General features: G+C 38.6%; 1 protein-coding gene across 7 annotated transcripts in view; it reads left to right on the top strand.

The window, feature by feature from the left end:
• CDKAL1 (CDK5 regulatory subunit associated protein 1 like 1) overlaps positions 1 to 23,205 on the top strand; it is a 759,164-nt gene that overhangs the window by 646,031 nt on the left and 89,928 nt on the right. For all 7 annotated transcript variants that reach the window (XM_063632136.1, XM_063632135.1, XM_063632137.1 and 4 more), the window contains one exon: positions 20,315 to 20,398. In XM_063632136.1, the coding sequence (XP_063488206.1) occupies positions 20,315 to 20,398 (84 nt within the window). The remainder of the gene's footprint in view (positions 1 to 20,314; positions 20,399 to 23,205) is intronic.

Here is a 23,205-nt window from a genome sequence, read left to right as displayed (position 1 = left end):
CTAAAGGAGACAAAAATATTGCTTGGAATTTATTTGCATAGCAAGCCGCCTGCACATGAAGGATAGTACACGTGTGCTAGAATGTGAAATCTTATAAAGCACAAGGCAGCTTAGGCAAAGGGTCTTCCTGCCCCTGTAGTCTGAGAATGTGTTCATGGGATGGATGTTGGTTTTTAAAAAGCAATCCTCACAGCCCCCTAACTGTTAGATAAGAATTATGATTTTAAAAATCCACAACTCTGCTATTCATTTGAATTATTTACATAAGCGAGGCCTCTCCTTAAATTGGAGTCGTACTCCAATATGCTTTTTGAGGCTTTTGGGTATTCTCAGTTAATTTAAATAGACTTGAGTAGAATGAAAATTGATCAAATATTGCACTGTTTTTAAAGTTAGGTCTCTTGCTTTTCACTTGAGAGATTTTTTTCCTCCACTTTAATACATTGGCTCATTTCCATTTTTATGATATTTCTTAGATATCATGATAATTATTGTTTTGATAAATTCCTACTCCCCATCCCCCCTTACACATACACACTTAATTTTGTTAGAGAATGTATCTGTTATCAAATACATTAAGAACTACCTCTGCATTGTAATGAGTATGAATTTTTCAGAGATTTGATTTAACTGCCTAATTCTGTTTAGAAGCCTCAATTTATGAATTTTTTTTTTCCCACTGTCCTTTCATTAACTACTAAAAATGAATACATTAGGGAAGTAGGTGTTTTAAACAAAACCAGAACACTTGATTTATAAAACCAAAGCTTGATTTAAAGAGTATGATATGTCTTCAACCTGGCTAGGTATTATTTAAAGTTTTCCTCTGATCTTTTTTTTTTTTTTTAGTAGCAAAGAGATATATTATCTCCAAAATGGCTAATGGATCTATCCAAACATTGGTTTTATAAGGAAAGTGAAGAATCATTATTTACGAATATATTTGACAATCTTCCAAAAAGATAATGAGAGCAGACACGTGGTGTAAATAGTATGTTTTTGATAAAAATGTTTTCTTAGCCTAGCAACCAAATCAGAATGTTGAACAAAATGAGAAGTAAAATGTTAAAATGCATTCTGTAGTATTTTAGTTAATAATTTTATATATGGTTCTTAAGGTTTTCCCATTTTATAGATGTCAAAACTAAACAGCTTGTCCAAACAAAAGTCAGAATCTCTCTTGAACCCAACCATTTTATCACCCACTGATACTTTCTCTATTCTATCAACTATGTAATGAAATATGTCATGAAATATTATTATTAAAGGCTAATTCCAGCCAATGTTGCAAGCATAAGGCACTGGAGAAAATGAGAGATGGAGATTTAAGGGGCAACCATATAGTATCCAAGGAAAAAGCCACATCATGGGGAAAGAGTAAGATGATAGAGAAAAGGAAATAGTCAAGAAATTAACATTTCTGATCGTCATTCTAAACTATATGACAGGGGTTACATATTTAAGGATCTTTTATAATATAAAATTCCTGTACAAAGCCAGTACCTGTATTTTCTTTGTAAATCCATTACCATTTATATTGTAATTCTAATGATATTGGAGAAAATATGAATTATGAGTGTGCTGTTAATATGATGTGCCCTGTGTAATTCTGAACTCAAACAGTGAAAGAGGAAGCCATGTTTATTTAAAATGTGGGAGCATCATTTTTCTTAACATTTATTTTTAGTGTTAATTTTATCTTGCATGTAAGACCTTACTTGGAAAAAAGAGAGGATCACATGGTGAAAGGTGATCTTGTTAAAAGTCATTGCAGAACGGGTTAATTTGATTGGAAATGATCCCCCCACGAAAGTTTCCAGATTATAACTTAGTCTCTTGTGCCGTCATGGACCTTTCTAGTTATAATGGTGATATCAACATCCCAGCAACCTACATTCGTATAGCAATTTTCGGTTTCCTAAGAGATAGCACCTGCTCTTATTTGTTAAATGAACTGGTTATACTTGCTTCTAAGTGAGGATCCAAGAGGACTTACCTAAGCACAGGAGGGCTTGAAGCTGAACTCCAACCTCTGCAGGTTTCATGGTCTTTCTACAGCACTCTGATAGCTCACGGCAGACTATACAGCTTAGGAAATAATTACAGCCTGCCACAATTTTTCTTAATTTTTAACCAAAAATCAAAATCTCAACTCTAAAATGTGATGGACAGTCAGGTTAGTTTGAGAAGCTGAGAAACTCTTATTTTCCATTATCCCTGTTATCTTTTCACCTAGGACACAGCAAGTGACATGCTCATTGCATGGGCAGAGATTTTCCCACTCCTGGCACTGCTTTTATGCTGTCACCTCTTTTTAGGGTGAGGGAGGGCCACAATAACTTTGCAAAGAAAGTCCCAGATTTTCAAAGAGAGCAGAGAATGTGGGGTGCCTACATGGGGTGGAGGTGGAAGAGAATGAGACCTTAGTAGAAACACTACCTGAAATAGGCGTATAAAACAAATTACCCCAAATCAACAACTCGTTATCATTACAGGGTTTACTTGTTCGTAGATGTTTCCTTCATTTATCAGTCTAGGGCCTTATTTAACCTCAAGACTAATACTCAACAAAGCCACACACTAATCATGAGGACGCCTATACAGGGGCAAGTAGTTCCTCAAGGGGCATTTATTTCCCTGTATTTTCTAGGAAATGCTATTGGGAGGGTGTATTTTAATAATTAACATTAAATTTGTTTCATATTTTTGCCTAGTACCTTTCTCGCAAGCTAAAGAATTTGGAAAGAATTGTTTATTCTTATATATTTGTACAAAAATCAGAAATAAAGTTTTGAGGACTGAATATTTTAAGCTGTTATTACCTTCCTAAAACAGCATTTTTTTTTTCCTGCACTAGTCTTTTTCCACGTATACTTCAAGTAATAGAATACTATCACTTTGAATTTTAAAATGTTAAGCAAAACAAAAAAAGAGGCTGGTCCTGGTGGCTCACACTTGTGATCTCAGCACTTTGGGAGGCTGAGGCAGGCAGATCGCTTGAGTCCAGGAGTTCAGGACCAGCCTGGGCAACATGGCAAAACACTGTCTCTACAAAACAATACAAAAATTAGCTGGGCATGGAAGCATGTGCCTGTAGTCCCAGGTACTTGTGGGGCTGAGGTGGGAGGATTGCTCAAGCCCGAGAAGTGAGGCTGCAGTATGCTGAAATCATGCCACTGCACTCCAGCCTGGGTTGCAAAGCGAGACCCTGTCTCAAAAAGAAAAAAAGAAAAATCACCAGCTTCGCCATTATAAACTATGTGATTCTGCGTAAGATCACCTCAACCCAAAGGGCACTGGTTTCCTGATCTGCTGAATGAGAATAATGTCTACTCACCCTGTAGAGTGTTTGGTGACAAAATAAGGTAAACGATTTCATCACCAGAACAAAAGTAGTGGTATGGTAATGCTTGTGTTTATAGTCATCATAGTGGTTAGTACAAGAATCAAATTTTCTCCATCTGATGCTTGAACTTTCTTATGAATCCTTCCTACCCACCACCACCTTCATTTAAAACAGTGGCTCTAAGACCTTTAAGTTTCATACCACACTTGCCAGTCCTTGTGATACCAAACAGTATGTCAACTGGAATACACCAGCAGGCTTGTTTTAAGTCAGCTATTTACAGCTGCTAGTGTTTTTAGAAGCAAGCAGAAGTTAGCTGTCTGGTCCCAGTGGTAATTATCTGATCTTTCACTGATTTCTAGAAAGCCTCAGAGGCACACCACCTGAATCAATCAGAAATAACTAGTAAGGAAATTGAATTAACATTTTGAATTTAAAAACTTTTTTCCAGGTACGTTTTTGACTAGGTATGAGTCACCCTTAAGGCTACTAATTTTGCTCCATTAATTTTTATTCATCTTGTATGTCCACTAAAAAAGAAACAGCAATTACATCTTTTGAAAGACCTTTGTAGTTTTTATCTTCTGTTTGTGATCTGGTAAGAAAAGAACTGTTTATATCTGAGTTTCATTTTCCCCAAATCTCTGCATTGGTTTGAATGTATCTCTAAAGCTTATGTGTTAGAAACTTGTCTTAGTCTTTTTTTTCTGCTGCTGTAACAGAATACCACAGACTGGGTAATTTATAAAGAAAATAAATTTATTTCTCACAGTTCTAGAGGCCGTGAAGTCCAAGAGCCTGGCGGCAGCATCTGGCCAGACCCTTACTGCTGGCAGAGAGATCATGTGGTGAGAGAGCACAGGAGACAGAGACAGACACAGACAGAAAGAATGCATGCATGTGCAAGAGGGAAGGAATAAGAGAGAGCCGAGAAAGCCACACTCACCTTTATAAAAACCCACTGTCAAGATAGCTAACCAACTCCGGAGATAGCAGCTTTAATCCTTCACGGGGTGGAGCCCTTATGACCGGATCACCTCTTAAAGATTCTACATCTCAACACTCTTACAATGGCACTTAAATTTCAGCATGAGTTTTGGAGGAGATATTTAGACCATACCAAAACTTGATCCCCAATGTGGTAGTATTGGATGTTGGGACCTTCAAGAGGTTATTAGGCCATGAGGGCCCCCATGAGTGAATTAATGTTGTTATCACAGGAGTGGTTTCTTATAAAAAGACAAGTTCAACCCACTCTTGCTGTCCTCCCTCTATCGCCTTCTCTTTGCCCTTCTACCTTCTGCCATTGGATGATGCAGCAAGAAGGCCCTCACGAGATGCTGGCACCTTGATCTTTGACTTCCCGGCCTTTAGAACCATGAGAAAATATATACATTTTCTTTATGAATTATCTAGTCTCAGGTATTCTGTTATAGCAGCACAAAACAGACTAAGGCAGAGATCTAATCACAAATCTTATATGTTGACGTTAAATATAGTTTTCTTAGTCAGTATTTTGATATTAACGGGTCTGTATTTTATATGTTGTAACCTACTACAAAGCAGAGAACTTTTATATGGCCATTTTGAGAAAATATTTTAATTATTTCTCTTCCTTCTCTACTGATAAGTGAATGGTAATGAAAATTTCTCTTTCATTTGCCATTTCTTTCTGCTTTACTGTATTGATAGACTACCTGTTATTAATGGTCATTACAGTACCTCTTATTTTCTCTTAAAGAACTTGTTTTATGTTTTCTTCAAGACATATAATAAGTAGCAAAGACATGGTCCAGCATTGTTTACTGCAGAAAACAGTGCGCTAGGAAGTTTGGCACCTAAGACCTATATCTAACTTACACAGTATCCTGAACCAAGGTACTTAAATTCTCTGTGCTTCTATAAGTTGGCAACACCAAAAGTCTATGTGAAAGTGAAAAATAAGAAACTAGATGAAATAAGATTATTATTGCTGCTCTTTGTTATGAAGATGATAACAAAAAATACAGGTATTCTAAGGCCTTCAGAATAAATTATAGAATTAAATTTTTGATAAAAATGCCATTGATTTATTTCAGTTTAGCAATTTTTCAAAAGGTTTCAGTGCTTGACAGTATAACTGTAAGAATATCACTATTTATTAAAAGAGCTGGTTCATTCATTTCCATTTATTGAGAACCTATCATGAGTCAGGCATTGTTTTAGGCACTAGGGATAAAGTTGCAAATAAAATCTCTACTCGTGGAATTTAGAATCTTGTGAGCGTTCTTCTAGGTTATTTCCCTTAAAATTTCAGGTAACTAGCTTGCTCGAATTAAAAGGAGTATTTTACCCTGCTGTAGTGCTATATGTGTGTATGGTTCTTAAACTTCATGCTGTCCCGTGTACTGTTTAGTAACAGAATTGTTTATTATTGTGATTCTGGTATGTTAATGAAGGGGTACTCATTTGCAAATAACTGTTTAATCTGTGATTAAAATCTGGCAGCTCTCTTAAAAATAAAGACAGTTAAAATGCATAGTCACTGTCCTGCTGTATTGAATATGCAATTGAAAAACATTAAGAAAGGCATATCCTATTTATCACTTTTAATGAATCTTTCGCCCTGGTCCCACTGTAAGCCCTTGATGGTTTTCCTGTCATCCCATCCATATGCTCCTAAAAGCATTAACTATTCTTGGCTCTGTGCATGCCTTAGTATAAAGTCAAAATCTCTAGGTTTTGATCACATATAAGCAAGCTTAAAAAAATCATTATCATTACCATATCCTCATTAAGATGATGGGCCCCTGACCATCTCTTCATGTTTGCCTTGCAATCTAAAATTCATGTATGCAAAGAGAATTTTTCTTATCCTTTTGAAAGAAGAATGATAAATATTTATACAGCCTTAACTCTTTCAAGCAGGCATAGGATCATGTTTTAGAAATGACAGGAAGCTACTCTAGGTTTTTTTTTTTTTTTTCAGCATAATTCGTCTTTCCAATAGCTACTGAAAAAAAATGAATTGCAGATTTATCAATATTGGAGAATTTTCCTACTCTCTTCCTATTAAATATGTTTTGTCTTACATTTCTGCAACCCTTTTGAGCCATGGCTTCGAAAAGGGAGCAAAGAGGTCCCTCCGCTTTTCAGACAGAGTTCCCCCAGAGGGATGGCAGTATGCCCACCAGGAGTGCTGACCTGTGCTCAAGCCCAGGATCCTACTTCCTCCAGCAGCTTTTTGCTGTTTTAGCATATTTAGCAATAATCTAGACTCTAAGTAACTAGTCACATATCCATACAGTGTTGCTTTCTAAAAGTTACTCCTCTCTGAAGCAGCAATTAGAGCCCCAAGACAGTTTTCTACTTGAAATTAAAATTCCCTCATGACTACTTGAATAAAGATGTCCAGTAGTAATGTTGAAGTTATGAATGTGTTTCAGCTCACAGAGCTGTCTTCTTATAATTAATGGAAGATGTGTGTGAAGTTGGAATTTAGTTAAATATAGACCATCCTGGAGATAGTGCTGTGGGTTATGTTACCAACAATAATCTAACTTGTCCTGCACCTGCTGTTGGACCTCCTCCATATTATTACTTCTGCCACTGACTCCCAAAAGCCAGGTTATTAATCTGAAGACAACTCAAGACTCAAGCCACATCATTACTGTTCTAAACCAGAAATAAAATTCTAAGCCCCCCAACCAACTGAATGGACCCCTCCTCTTGGCCAGGGGCATTCAAAGTTAACCTGAAAAACTGTGATACTTTAGGCCATGAGAGGAAGTAGGGATTGGAGGTTGGAGGGGTAGATTGGACATGCCTCATTATGCTCTCCTCTGTTTGGAATTCAGGTACAGCTGACCAGCAGTAACATTAAAACAGAGAACTTAAGACTGACAAAACAGACTTTTTGTAACAATAAGATACCAGATTCCAACCTGATTCTGGTATAGCATCACATGACAGATAACAGGCCCTAAAAGAAATAAAAATATTTTACCCCCAAATACATTTCTTTGACTTTTTTTTCTTTTTTTTTTTTTTTTTGAGATGGAGTCTCGCTCTGTCTCCCAGGCTGGAGTGCAATGGCACGACCTCTGCTTATTGTAATCTCTACCTCCCAGGTTCAAGCGATTCTCCTGCCTCAACCTCCCGAGTAGCTGGGATTATAGATGCCCACCACCATGCCCGGCTAATTTTTGTATTTTTAGTAGACATGGGGTTTCACCATGTTGGCCAGGCTGGTCTCTAACTCCTGGCCTCAAGTGATCCACCCACCTCGGCCTCCCAAAGTGCTGGGATTACAGGGTGAGCCACAGTACCCAGCCTATGATTTGAATATTCTCAAGGTCTCTTAGTTCCTACAATGCAGTAATTTTGTAGCAGTTTGAAAATCCAGACATACTAAATAGGTTTTCCCAGCTACTCCTTGAGTTGGCTCCGTTTCTGCTATTTAGTCTCAGGAACTGTTGCAGTGGTTCCTATCTACATCTGTGATAAACAGCTTTTCCTAGACATGGCAATGTTCAGGTTTAAGTAGACGATGTACTATTGTGTTTGGCAGGAGAGGCCATTAAAAAAAAAAAGCAGCCCTCATACTAAATTTCTTTAGAAAGGTGTTACTGATCAAAAAATATAGCTCAGAATTGAAAATTGTTTGGACTAAATAACTGTGTCCTTTGTCTTACCTTCCCACTCAATCCTTCCCCCAAAGTAGATTGATATGAAAAAGTACGTAGGATTGCTTAAAGCTTTTATCTTTCTTAGTAATCACCCTGGAAGAATTTTTAAATTATTGATTTAAGTAGAATCTTTTATTCTTGGTTTAAATGTATACAAAAACTACTCACATGCTCACCTGCAATCTCGATTTTCTTTGAATTTCATCTATTTTCTCGCTTATCTACATCAAGGGGAAATAGGGAGAGAGGATAGGTCTGAACCAAAGTATTCCCACTTACATGGCATGATGTGTGTATGTATCTATGTGTGTGTGTGTGCCTGTGTGTGCACACAGCAAATTACTGGTTGCAATAAAATTTATTAGAATTTCAATTTAGCCTCATTAAGTCTGAGACAGTGAAGTAATATTAAGGGGGAAATAGAATAGGTGAAGAGAAATAAATACTAGATCAATTTTCTTTCAAGAAAGACGTTTTAGAAGAAGTAGTATTCATTTTTTAGGTCATCATTGAATTTCTCAATATTATATTCCTATAAACTGCATATCAGGACTTTTATGTGCTTGAAGAAGCTGCATTTTCACAGCAGGCGAGGAAATCAGAATAAAGCATTGAGATGCAGGTGCACAGTAATACAAGTGGGCTCTTTCCCCTGCAGCCTGAATGCCTGGCCAATAATGCAGAAGCTCTTGGAGCCGGGCTCTCAGGGTCTCCCGGAGCTAAGCCAAGAAGTATGGGGGTGGGGCAGGGGGGGTCAGGAGAGAATAATTGTTATTCAATCTTCTTTAATGAGATGTATTGCCCACTGCTGAAAGATTGTGGCAGTGCCTTTTGTTATGCTAATTAGACACCATTAGAGCTTGGCTCTCTTTGATTTCTGCTTAATCTTTTCTGCTTCCTCAGCCTCAATCCTGACTGGCAAATGGTTGAAAGATGGTGGGGTGTACTGCACGTGTTATTTATTGCTCACATCTATGCTGAGTTCTTTGGGGAATGGGGGGGAATGTAAGATTTATCTTACCAAAGGCAGTACATATTTTGGACATTCATTTTTGGCTTATTTAAAAAAAATGAATTTTTTGGTAATGATTACTTTCTGCCTTCTAAGTCCAAATGCCAACTGTTTTTTTGATGGTTGCTTTTTCAGCCACACTGAATGGAAGATGACAGATTGGAAAATGTAGATAGCCTCTCCTTGGTTGCCTGGATTTCCCTAAAAACAGTGAGCAAGCTGATCATGCCATAAGGTTTTAGGGAGGCTGTGGTCAACCAGAAAAATGGAAGCAAGAATAATTTAATGGTCAAAAAGAGCAATTTTGATATTCAAAATTCCTGCCTTTACAGTTTATAGACATGTATACATTCCTTCCTAAAACTAAAACATTACGTTTACATGATTACCACAATTAAGAGTGTGGTGAGTTTTTTTTTTATTATTATTATTTTGAAAAATGACTAATATCCTTTCTAAAACAGTGAAATGGTAGATTTCCGTTAAATTTTTAAAAACAACATCATAATGTTTTAGAGCAGCCCTCTCCAATAAAAATATGGTATCAACCACAGATGTTACTTTAAATTTTTTGATAGCCACATTAACAGAGTAAAAAGAAACAGGTGAAATTTGTTTGAATAATATATTTTATTTACTCCAGTGTATCAAAATTATTATCATTTCAGCATGTATTCAGTATAGAAATTAATGAGATGTCTTACATTCTTTTATTCATGTTAAATTTTTGAAATCCGGTGTGTACTTTGCACTGGTGTGTATTTTATAACACATCTTAATTTAGATTCACCACATTTTAAGTGCCCAGTGGCCACATATGGCTAGGGCTGCTGTATACATGGTGCACTTTTAAAGTAATTGGGTAATTCACCACTTGCCTAAAACAACTGTCAGGATAGAATCCATTTTTAACATTATAGGTTAAATATTATGAGGTATGTGACCTTGACCAAGTCACTTAATCTCTAAGGGGCCTGTATTCTCATCTGTAATATGAAGAGTTTGTCCTAAATGATCTCTGAAGTCCTCTCTTCTATCCAATCCAGCTCTGAATTCATGATTTTAAAAATTCTCATCTAGAAGTTGGGTAGGCTGGAACTTATCCATCCTTTCTCGTAATTTAGTATTTGAAAAGAAGTTTTCTTATGCCATAAAGATAATTAGAAAGCGTCCTGCATACCACGCCCACACCTTTTTTTCTTCCAAATGTCTGAATCTTTCTCGGAATTATTCTGAGTTTTATACCATTGGTAATGCCTGGTAGTGTAGCTCACTGAGTTGCCTGACTCCCCATGCTTTTGGAATGAGGACTTGGAGCAATGAAGGTGTGAGGGGAGCTGGCAAGTGGTTGCTGCAGATTACTAGATTACATAAACAATCTCTCTCCCCAATGTTTTTGCTTTTGCTTTTCTCTTTTTTTAAATTTGGCTTGCTTTTTTTGTCATCCGTGAAACAAAACTTCTACAAGCACCTTCCAAGAAAGTGACCTATTAAATGTTATCACTGGTCACTTGTGTGCCTTTTGGGGATGGGGAATGTATGAAAAAAATTTTTTCCCAGAAGCACAGCCCAGTATTCATACATATTTTTGCCCATTTGTGAAAAAAAAGGACATTTCCTTATTTTAGTGTTTATTTGTTGAAAATGAAGTGAAACTTTTTTCAGATATGTACTGTATGTAGATAATTTAGATTTTTGGTTTTGAATTGCTTTTTTAGCAGTTTATTTTTCTGTTGGGAACATTTATTGTTTTCTTACTGTTTTGTAAAGGCTCTTTATATTATATAACATATAACATGATTAGTATATATGTCATACTTGCAATTCTTTTCTATTTGCTTTTTGACTTTGTTTATGACAATCTTAATATACTTTTTTTTAATCAGTAGTTAAAAACTTCTCATTTATGGCAACATGGCATCATGTTAAAAATGTTTCATCAACACGTTACATGTCTAATAATTTATATTTCCTCCAAGTATTTTGTGGCTTCTTCTTTTTCATCTTTTCAACTGACAAATAAAATTGTATCTATTTAAGGTGTACAACCTACTTTTATGAGTAGGTCCCTTTTTGAGAATCTGCTCTCAGAGAAGACTGGCCTAGACTTGCCAAGTAATGGCTAAGAGAGAACAGTGGGAATAGATCAGGAGGGTGAAAGTGAATGGAAATTCTGTTCAATTTTTAGGTTTGAGCTTTTCATAAAAAAGTTCTACACTTATATCCAGTGTTGGCTCCACGGGCCCTTTCCATGAATCAGATCTCATGGATAGATCTTACTGGCAGTATCTGGCCATAGGACTTCAGTTTTCAGTATTGAGCACTTTCCCAGGCTGCCTGGGCATGACAGAGCTTGCCCAGTGTGGGGAAAAACAGACCTGATGTACTTTGTGCCGGCTCTGTGATAGGAGGGTCAACTTGTTTGGGTTTGTTGAGTAGGTAGATTTCATGTTATATGTTCTTACCACAATTTTTTTTTTAATTCCACAAAAAGCTTTATAGGCAATACCTTTGAATGCTCTAGAATACTCAGAATGTACAGGCAGGTGGTTAAAATGCAGCTGCTTTTTGAACTGGCAGTTTAGGTAGTACTAGATTTGGATCCCTGATGCCAGGCAGGAAGGCATCAGTGTGGCATTTCCTGTGTAACTATTTGCTCTTACTATTGGCTCTTGATCAGCAGATGAAAATAGCTTTGTTACTAAGAATGGGATTTTGCCCCCAGCTGGAAAGAGACTAGTCTTGGATTGTCTTCCTCTTACTGGGGTAGATATGGCTAGAAGAAAACCAACCAGCGTGAAGAAAAGCACAAGGAGATTCTTGTTAGAAGAAACTTCATGGTCTGATTTGATTCAGTAGAACTGCCTCGGGCCTGGTCTTTGTATCTCGTATGACTGCACAAAGAAGGGAAGAATAACTTTTGAAAAGCCAAATTGTTTTGCAATTTTTCTTTCTACTTATGTTATTTCTGAAATGCAAAGAAGGAAGAAATAAAGCTACTAAGATACTCATGGCAAATAATAGATAAGCATATATACTTAAAAATATGGCTATTCCACTTCAAAGGAACATTCTTCCCCTTTTGAGTACATTTATATCTATTAATAAGTGTATCTGAAGAATTTTTTTTTTCCCACAGAGGACAATGTTTTCAAATAATCTAATGAATGCCTTTTTTTGTCATTGTTTAAGAATCAGTTACCAGTCTAGCGCTTTGAGAATAAAGTGTCCAACATCTTCTCTTAAGAACCCTTAAGTAGACCAACAAATTGATGGCTAGCATTTTGAATACGATGGACTTAAAGGCTCATTACTTGTTTTCTATGCTATCATCATTTTTGACACACATTTTGTGTTGTGGCCCTGTTTCATTATAGAATGGCATTGTGGAGTAAGGATGATATTAAATTTTAATGTTATTGCTATTATTACTGTTGACCGTTTTTAGCATAAGTATGCCTGGTTCTTTAATTCCAGCTTCTGCAGGGCCAGAAAATAGAAGTGTGCATAAACAGTCAGGAAAATTACTGTATACCCAGGAGACCCAGCATCGCATGCTCTGCCTGTTGTCAATGATGAATCAAAATGGAAAGGTTATCATTTTCATTAGCTAGGAAAGAACAAGACCATACTTTTCTCCAAGTGTAATTACAGCAGTTCACTGGCAACATTACACTGCAGTAATTAGTCTAAAGGTGTATGTGAGGGCAGGCTTTTGCACAGACACTAGAAATATTATTTCAGAGTTTAAGGTCACAGCCTTGTGTTTAACATGTTCCAGGCAGCTTAGGGGGAGGAAAAAAAAAAACTAATTTGACTGGAGCTAAAGAAAGACATTTGACATTTCCCAGAGTCATGCGTTCAGAAACCAGTCAGGTCGAAAAATTGTATTTTATTATCTACAATAAAAGAAAAAACTTAGCTGCAGAAGTAGCATGTCAGAATATTCTGTGTAGGATAAGCACAGATAAAATTCAAGTTTATTAGGACCATGATGTAAATGATTACAGGAACTTTTGATATGTGTGGTTTTTTTGTTTTTGTTTTTTTTGAGACGGAGTTTAACTCTTGTCACCCAGGCTGGAGTGCAATGGCATGATCTCAGCTCACTGCAACCTCCGCCTCCCAGGTTCAAGCGATTCTCCTGCCTCAGCCTTCCGAGTAGCTGGGATTACAGGTGTCTGCCACCAAGCCCGGCTAATTTTTGTATTTTTGCAGAGATGGGGTTTCACCATGTTGGCTAAGCTGGTCTTGAACTCCGGACCTCAGGTGATCCACCTGCCTCAGCCTCCCACAGTGCTGAGATTACAGGCATGAGCCACCGCGCCCGGCCTGATATGTGTGTTTTAATCTCCATTCTTTTCCTAAGGCAGAGAATGGACAGAAAAAATAATTGTCAGCAGCTCTTCAATGGAAACAAAATAGTTTCTTTCTTCCTTAACACCATTTTCAAGAAACAAATGCCTATCTTACACAGGTCCATATATCTATGTCCTTTGTGAATTTTTTGTTACGCTAAATAGTAATATTGAAATCTTTTTGTAACTCAGCATCTCAGAATAGAAATTGATTGACATTATTTTCCAAAGCCACGTCAGGCTTTCTGTTTAAGTAAAGCGAAAGTAAGAAGAAAAAAAAGTTATAAAGAGAAAAGCAAACTTTACATACAGTTTATGTTTAAAGCCATATATGAGTTTAAGAGAAACCTTTTGCTTTTTCTAGTCCAAAGAATACTTTTGCAAGCAACATTTCTTACTGAGTTAAAGGTATTAGCCCAAATACCCTGATGTCTTTGTTTAATTTGAGTGATGTCTGCGTTTCTTCAAACAATTCTGTTTCTGTCTTTATATCCTTATATAGCCTTGTAGAATATTGTTTGTTTCAGGACAAATGATGACTTAGAGTGTACTTGAGGAGCATTCATTGAGCAACCAAATTCTGTTGGAAACCACTGCTTTTTAAATGCAAGTGTGTGTTTTATCTGCACTCTCTGGCCATATGGTTAGAACTGATGTTTTTCACAACTTCAGGCACTTGAGAAATTTAAGCATAGATGTGACACAAATGACACAGCTAACTGATTATGTAACTTACTGAAAAATCTACCCCAAAATTGAATTTAAAAACACTGCTATTTGTTTGTCACAGATGTTTCTCTGCTCAAGGAAAAGTCATACACTGCAGAATTAGATCCGTGGTGTTGTAAGTTTTCCACAGCTAGCAATTAAATAGGAAGCATTGAGTAGTGGGAAGAGTTCAAAGACTTCCCTTTCTTCTGCCACTGACACTGAGCAAATCACCCATCTTGCCAGACCTTAGTTCTCTCCCTGTGAAATCAGAGAGATTGCTAAGCTCCCTCCAACATCTTACTTTCTTTGTCTGTCTAGGGGAATACTGCTTTTATTTTCTGCCTTTGTGGTTTTCATTAAAAAAAAAAAAAAAGTATAAGAGCTTTTCTCATATCTTTTCAACAAGGCCTAGAAAATTGTAGCACACTCATTCTTTCACAGCTGGGGGCCGTATTTCCCCGGCAGCCCTGAGAGGTCAGCAATAATGCAGGGTCTTATACAGACGTTTCCTGCTCCTTCCTTCACTTTAGTGACCCAGTCAGAGAAAGCAAGGGATAGTTTTACAGGAATATTTTTATAATTCATTTTTCATAAAATGTCTTTAACATTAAAATGACGAAATGAAGTTCTGTACATCCTAGGAAAAATTACTTTCTCTACTTATATTTGATGAATAAATTATAAAGTATGCCTAGCTTGTTAAAGCAGGTACCAGAACCAACAGCCACTTTCAAAAGTCCATAGAACTGAATTCAGTAAAGGAATAAGCTCAAGGTAAGGATTGTCCCTTCAGATAGCTACAATCAAGTTACTACAATCAGTTACTTTCCTGACAGATCTCTTAAAAGGCAAAGCTTTGTAAATGGAAACTGAGTTTCCCCTGGAAATACTATAGCATTTGTATTCTCAACAGAAGCTTTTAACCTCTAGCATGTTACAGAAATTAAATGAACATCATTTTATTTAACCAGCCATAAACTATATGCCTATAAACAAATCAGAAGGAAAAGGACATCTTTCTTAGGATTACAAGAAAATACTTTGTTGAGATTTCCTTTTTTTTTAAGAGATAGGATCTTTCTCTGTCACCCAGGCTAGAATGCAGCTGTGCAATCATAGCTCACTGCAACCTTGAACTCTTGGACTCAAGCAATCCTCCTGCCTTAGCGTTCCAAGTAGCTGGGACTACAGGTGTGCACCACCACACCCTGCTATTTTTTTTTATTTTTTTTGTAGAAACAAGGTCTTGCTATGTGGCCCAGGCTAGTCTCTAACTCCTGGCCTCACATGATTCTCCCGCCTTGGCCTCCCCGAATGCTGGGATTACAGGTGTGAGCCACCACCACACCCAGCCAAGCTTTGTTGAGATTTTGGCAGACTTCTTTAAGGAAACTTCAAGTCACTCAACAGCCTCTTGAGACACCTTGTAATTGTTTCCTGGCAGGTACTGTATTGAAAATCAAGTTGTTGGTTTAAGTACAGCAAGAAGGTAGCTGTAATTTGCAGAGGGCTCTAAGCATACATTTACTGTTTAAAAAAAGAGAGAGAGAGAGAACAAGAGAGAGAGAACAAGAGAGAGACAGGCTTGATTTGGAGTACGTAATTTCCTGTAGCTAATTCCCATGAAACCTTTGGATGTGCTGATCCGCAGTCTATGGATCTACCTTCAACAATGACTTAAACTTCATAATCAAAAGATCTTTAAATATTGTAATCCACCTCCCCTTCAACAGCTCTACTCTCCCTACTTCCGTCCTACTTCTACCAACCTCTCATTTTAGATGAGGAAAGTGAAGGCCCAAAACATAGGTCTCTTTCATCTCAAAAATAATCTCGCTCAGACCCTATGTCTTTGTTCCCTACTGACCAATCCATATATGTGGCATCTGTTGATTTCAAAGAACCGTCTTCAGACTCTTTTCCCTTCGGTTCTGCTAGAACTAGGTGCTTCTGCTTCTGACCTTTCATTGTCCATCCATCACTTTCCCCTTTCTTCCTATCCTTGAACGTTACAATTCTCTTGACGCCACCCACCAGACCATTCTTTGGACTTAGAATTTCAGTTGTATCTTAAACATTTCTGCTGAACGATTATATTGTGCTCATTGTGCTCTGTCTTAGTTCATTTTCTATTGCTATAACAGAATACCCAAGACTGGATAATTTATAAGGAAAAGAAGTTTATTTGGCTCATGATTCTGGAGGCTGAGAAGTCCAAGATCAGGCAACCCATTTAGTGAGGGCTTCAACTCAGCAGAAAGCAGAAGGGCTTTCAAAGAGACCACACACGAAAGGCAGCCTCACATTATAACACCCGGCTCTCATGTGAACTTATCCATTCCCTCAAGAACTAACTCAGTCCCTGGAGAAAGATACTAACTGATCCTAATGACCTAATCGCATCTTAAAGACACTGCCTCCCAACACTGTTACATTGTCAATTAAATTTCAACATGAGTTTTATCAGGGACAAACCATAGCAGGCTGCCAGTCACACATTTTATGAGAACCATGGTTTTCAACCTCTTCCTTACTTGCAGGATTTTGTCCATTTTTCACAGTGATGTAACCTTTTCCTGTTGGTAGTTTCAGCTGTTAGGCAAGGATCTGTTAGTGATGGTGAGGCAGCCATAGAAGTTTGCTTCTCAGATGAGTGTAGAGTCTCTTTAAGACAGATTCTGATCCCTTCTAGTGGACTACCTCTGCCATTAGCATAATAGATAACTGGGTGGTGTGGTCTTAGAGTCCTGAAAATATCTGTAGCCTTGCCACTTTTCTGCAGACGCCCTGCCTTAGTTCTGTGACTAGAACTTCCTTACTTGGATAGCAGAGGCACTCTTTGGATATGGCAAGCCAGATGATTACTCTCAATTTTGTTATATGAGGGTCTTTAACCACACAGGGCTACCATATGGGGTGGGAGAGACAGCAGCTAGAAAGTGTAGGGGAAGTGGCTCATTTTAAAAAGAAATTGGAGGCTTGTATATGTTTCCTTAGCCCACAAGTTCCTTTGCAACCAAGGTGAAGTTGCATCTTCCAGAATGTCATCTGAACTCATTCTTCCATAACTTCAGTGTTGACTTTAATATTATTTGGAATAGTTGATTATCTTAAAGGTTATATTTGATTTTCACTTCAATGTGACTTCATTCATTAAAAAATATTGAGGGAAGCATTTATTATTTTTTGTTTGTTCATTTGTTCAGATAGGTTCTCACTCTATTGCCCAGACTGGAGTGCAGTGGCATGATCAAAGCTTACTGCAGCCTCCAACTGCCGGGCTCAAGCAAGTTTTATATATTTATAATATATATGTATACATATATTTATTTTAAGCAGTGGGGACGGATTGCAGCAGCTTTTGATCAAAGCCCTAGCTTCCTAGGCTCAGTTTTGCTCCGTATGCTCTGGAGATTTTGTTTAGAGACAGAGTCTCACTCTGTCACCCAGGCTGGAGTGCAGGGGTGCAATCTCATCTCACTGCAACATCTGCCTCCCAGGTTCAAGCAATCCTTCCACCTCAGTCTCCCAAGTAGCTGGGACTACAGGCACATGCCACCATGCCTGGCTAACTTTTGTATTTTTGGTAGAAACAGGGTTTCACCACGTTGGCCAGGCTGGTCTTGAACTCCTGGCCTCAAGTGATCCACCCGCCCTGGCCTCCCAAGGTGCTGGGATTACAGGCATGAGCCATCATGCCTGGCCTCTGGAGATGTTTTATTTATGTATTTATTTATTTACTTGAGATAGGGTCTTATTCAATCACCCATGATGGAATGCAGTAGAATGATCACAACTCACTGCACCCTCAATCTGCCAGGCCCAAGCGATCCTCCCACCTCAGCCTCTCGAGTAGCTGGGACGATAGGCACACACCACCACACTCGGCTAATTTCTGTATTTTTTATAGAGATGGGGTTTTGCCATGTTACCCAGGTGGTCTCAAACTCCTGGACTCAAGTGATCTGTCCACCTCTGCCTCCCAAAGTGCTGGGATTACAGGCATGAGCCACCGGGCCCGGCTGCTCTGGAGATTTTTAAGGGCCTTGCCAATGAGACTGGGGACACAAATAGGGTGACTCCTCAGTTGAGGACGCAAATAGGATGACTGAAAAGGTGTTTGCCACTGTGAATTAGTGCACATTGCGGTTCTCCTGAGTCTCTTTTGCAAATAATAGTTAAATACTCACCTACAAATAGTTCTCTTATGGTTGATTAAAAGCCCAGCTTTCTACTATATAAACATAGCAAGTCTTTTTAACTCTGTATATATTACTGTCATTGTTATCATCTCCAGATGAAATAGAGCAGCCCAAACATGATGGCCCTTACTCTCCACATTGATTCTAATAAGAAGAAAGAAGCAGCATAGTTTTCAGTGGCTCTACAATTTCACATTGTTGTTAATTTTCTGAAAACTTGATGTTAAATGAAGTGTAATTGCAGATTTCCTTAAGAACCATTGACAGATACTTATCCTAAGTCATAAGCAACTCACACTGTGAAATGTGTGCAAACATTCTAAGTTTTCTTCTAGAAGAATATACTTCAGTGATACCCAATATTCACCAGCCCTTTTCAATAAACAGAGCCATGGAAGCTCAACATAGAAGTTGGGGGAAATTTCTTTTTTGCCACTTGATTTTTTTAAGAGGGTTAATGTTGCCAGAAGTTGCATTGTTTTTCAGAGAGTGAAAAGAGTCTTTAGTGTCATCTCAGAGACCTTACAGCTTTTGGCTAAGAGGGCTATATTTTGAATGAGATAGTAAACTAGATAGTAAATTATGGTGTATTTAGGTACTGGCATTGTATGATGGAGAGGGGAGTTTGATTTGTTTTTTAATTGTTAGGTGGTCTATTTAATGCAGCTGTGTTTATGTTTCCTTCATGGTAACTGCCTGAACATGGTGACAAGTCCCTACAAATGAGAATAGGAATTTTAAAAAATTATCTTGCCAGTGGGCTTTAATTTGGGGGGTCATAATTATTAAGTAGCAATTGTAAAAATAATCCCCAGCACAGTCATTCAGTACAGTTGTTTTGCTGTATCAGACATTTTGACAACCTTGTAAAAAGAGTAACTGAGTCCAGGCATGGTGGCTTACACCTGAAATCCCAGCAGTTTGGGAGGCCGAGGGGGGCGGATCACTTGAGGTCAGGAGTTCGAGACCAGCCTGGCCAACATGGCAAAACCCCGTCTCTACTAAAAATATAAAAATTAGCCGGGCATAGTGGCGCATGCATGTAATCCCAGCTACTCAGGAGGCTGAGGCAGAAGAATCGTTTGAACCTGGGAGACGGAATTTGCAGTGAGCCAAGATCGTGCCACTGAACTCTAGCCTGGGTGACAGAGTGAGACTCTGTCTCAAAAAAAAAAAAAAAAAAAGAGTAATTGATACCTTAAATGCTGCATTTCACGGTAGAATAAACTTGGAAATTATAGAATTTCCTTAGAATAGTCACACTTCTTTACCCATTGTTTTGGGTGATTTACTTCTTTGCTATTAAAAATGGGTGCTTAGATCACAATGTACATCAATTCTGTAAGAAATTAGCAGTTCCATATTTTTGCTGTCTTTCTCTTTAAAAAATAACAAATGAACGTGGGGTCATGACTGCAGCAAAGAGACAGTTGCCTGTGACAGAGAAAATGTATATAATAAGTAAATAGCTCTGTGAATTACTCAGTACTTTCGGAATTGTATGCAAGATATGAAATGTGGAGGTGCAAGGTCCTAATGACTAGTTTTCAGAGGCATTTTCTTCAGTGTTACATCCCTCATAACTCAAATTAATGTTTATTACTATTCTTTCATATTGCCAAAATATTTTCATGAATTTGGACTAGAAGCAGATTGTTCTGGCTTGTTTTGCAACTTTGTTTCAGGAAACAAAGTGATATTTAGAAGATTTTTGTATGTCATAGAAGCTTTAATTATCTTATGTTGAAGGAGATCAAATTCTGTTTCAGAGTTATGTAAGAAAATAAGAGTTTATACTATGCTAATTTTATGTTGCCAGATAATTAATGTCTTTCAAAAAATTTGAATCCGTGATTTGAGCAGTGTTCGCTGTTAAATAACCAGCAATGTAGAGTCTACTTTAAATTCAAGAAGACGCTACTTGGTCCAGACCTACTTGGGCTGGCCTTTATTTTTATTTTTGGATTCACAGGTGTTTACCCTTATCTTTCCTTTTTTCCCTCCCCTTCTCTCCACAGATTGGTGAAAGACAACAAGTGTTAGTAACAGAAGAATCTTTTGATTCCAAGTTTTATGTTGCACACAATCAATTCTATGAGCAGGTAAGAGGCACTTCAGTATTCTTGAGTTTTCTCCAAAGTGAGAAAGAGTTCTGAAAGTTTAAGCAAAGGGCATTTAAAGGGGAGAGTGTTGAATCTTGTCACAGCAAGGCTGTTTTATAGCTTCAAGCCAGCCAGGCTAACATGGACTTTATCTTTGTGACTTACTCTACAATATGTTCTGTTCAAAGGAATAGGTGTATTTAGTCTATTTTAGTTCACATTAATCCTTGACAGGACCAGCCTTAGGCTTTTGGGCGTTTGGAACCAGGCAATTAGCACTGCCAGAATTCCCACACCCTGGCAAAGCAGCGGGGAAAGTCCTGCTCAGACGACAGGAAGGATGTCTGCATGGGCGACAGCAGCATGAAAGGGCAGGGATTTCCTCTCACTGGTACATCACCCGGACAGTTTTTTTAGTTGGTTGGTTGGTTGGTTGGTTTTTTAGTTTTGTTTAGTTTTAGCATTTGTTTTTTTTAACTTCTACCTTGATAAAAATGCTGGGAGCAGAGGAAAAGGAGTCTGTTCCTTGGACTCAACGCAAATTGTGTGAACAACTGTGCAGACCAGTGAGAGGATCAAACCAGCTTCATTGTGAGAGCTTTGAAGGCCATCCGTAGGGGCACCCCCACTTACTAGCCCTCCTTCCCTGCCCATCTAAGCTGGCCTGCCTTTGCCCACTGAGGAGCCTGACTTCTGTTTCAACATCGGGGTTTCTACTCCTCCAGGTGGGAGAGCAATTCAAAAGTGACTGAGGAAAAGAGAGTGCCTCTTTCAGGGGCATTGACCCTGGCAAGGGCCAAGGCCAGGGAAGAGATGGGATACGCCCTCCTCTCCCATCTCATGATAGCCTGTGTAGGAGACTGTCATGGGCGTACGGAGATTTTCACTGATCATTCTGGATTGTATTAAAATCAAATGGAGCTTCCTACTTTTTTGCTTCTTTCTTATCACATAAGAGGTGAAAATGTTTGCTATGGGTCATGGCTGGAATTAGAGCTTGAGAAGACGCTGAAGGCCAATGTGGACAAGTCAGATGAGAGATGGGCAGAGGAAGCAGGCTGCCTGTGTCAGAAGGCAAGAAAGCAGGAGCTGAAGAGGCCCCCAGCATTGACGTTCCCCGGGGAATCATCTCAGACTGGGCAGTGCATCCCCAGGAAACAGGGGAGCTTTTCAAAGCCCAGACTAAACGTGCTCCGTTCAGTACCGGTGGAGACTGCAGTTGAGGAAGGGCTCCCAGCACTCCGTGTCTGGCCTGCATCGCTTCCCCATTTCCCCATCTCGTTAATATACTCCAGAGGGCCATTTTCCTATTCAGGCCAACCTTCTGCTCAGCCCTGGGGAGGAGCTTGATTGCATTTTGGTTGCCTCTTCTCTCTCCTTTCTCTTGCCATCTGGGTTTTGCCTCAGCAGGGAACTTTTTTTCCTTCATTTTAAAGGCAGTGGCATGCCTCGTTAGCTGCTTCCTCCAATTTAAAGCAGTCGGGCTTTTTCCAATTATTAAAACTGGAGGAGGGGAAAACACTGAGCCCTTCATTCAGATCAAGGCAGCAGATCAAGGAGGGTTATTTTTCCCCAGAATAGTACCAAATCTCCCAGGGTTAGTTTGGTCTAGAGATTTTCTTATTTTATAAAAACTGATTTAAAAGGGCTTTTTATATCCTAACACTAAAGCTCTTTTAGTTCGTTTTGCCTGCCATAAGTAATTCACCACCCAGGTGACCTTTTTCTTCCACTTTGATGAAGCAGTGTACTCAGTGGTCATAAAAATCAAACTCAGACCAAGATTCAATTTTGCCTCTCAGAGAGATTGGCTGTGGAACTCCTGGCTCTCATCTGACTTTTCTGTCTCTACAACTAAGCATATCAAAGATTTTCTAGGAATTATTTTTCTAAATAAGATGAATTCCAGAGGTGAAGATTATATCTAGATATCCAAGTATTACTGCATTGGAATTGGTCTATTTATTTTGGATTCTAACTTGAAAAGACTGGCAAGTCGCTGCAGTGCTAAAATAGAAGTGTAAGGGAGACATCACGCACACAAGCTACCTGTGGGTCCCAAAGGAAGGGAAACGTCTGCTCGAAGTAAACAAGTACTTTTATCAGGAATTTCTAGTGGAAAGAGACCACCTGACAGTTTCCTGTGAACAAGCCAAAGTACCCTTCAGAGGACTGGTTCTAGATGGAGGTAGATTCCCAGGACTGACAAACACAGGCCTTTTCTAACAGAGAGCAAGGGAAATGAACGGCAGCTGTTAGTTTCAGGAGTTATTTAGCTCCAAACAGCAGTGTTCAGCTTTATTGGAAGGTTCTTTTAAATGTACCTCCTTCTCCCTCAAAACAGCATACACACATGCGTGGACACAAACACGCAGGCCTGTGTTTGAAGTGTCTTTTCAAACCATTACTCTGACAGCTCACTTGGAAAGTATTGAAAGTATAAGGCTTTCATCAGTATTGTCTCAGTTTTCCTCATTGCATGGAATAGCCAAGAGCAAGATATCAAAGGCCTGTCCAGAAGTGGCTGGCTGATTGCTGGGGGATTTCCCAGGTCTGCCTTCCACGTGCCTCAGGACATCAGACGCATCCTGCACTGGAAAAGCACAGCCCAGGGGCCCAGGAGCCCCTCCCAGAAGTGCCTTTCCTTCCTGCAGGCTCTGCAGACCCTTGAGCAGCTAGAAGACAGAGCCCACTTTGGAGGGGATCCCAGAATAGAAAAATGACATGGAGGGACAATGAGGAAACCTGGATAATTAAGTATGCCTTCGGTTAATAGTATTAATATATCAATTTGGGTTCATTAATTG

Source organism: Symphalangus syndactylus, chromosome 23, assembly GCF_028878055.3.
Source record: "Symphalangus syndactylus isolate Jambi chromosome 23, NHGRI_mSymSyn1-v2.1_pri, whole genome shotgun sequence".
Taxonomy (NCBI): Eukaryota; Metazoa; Chordata; class Mammalia; order Primates; family Hylobatidae; genus Symphalangus; species Symphalangus syndactylus.
Note: the sequence above shows the minus strand (reverse complement) of the source record. Positions and strands in the feature narration are given on the sequence as shown.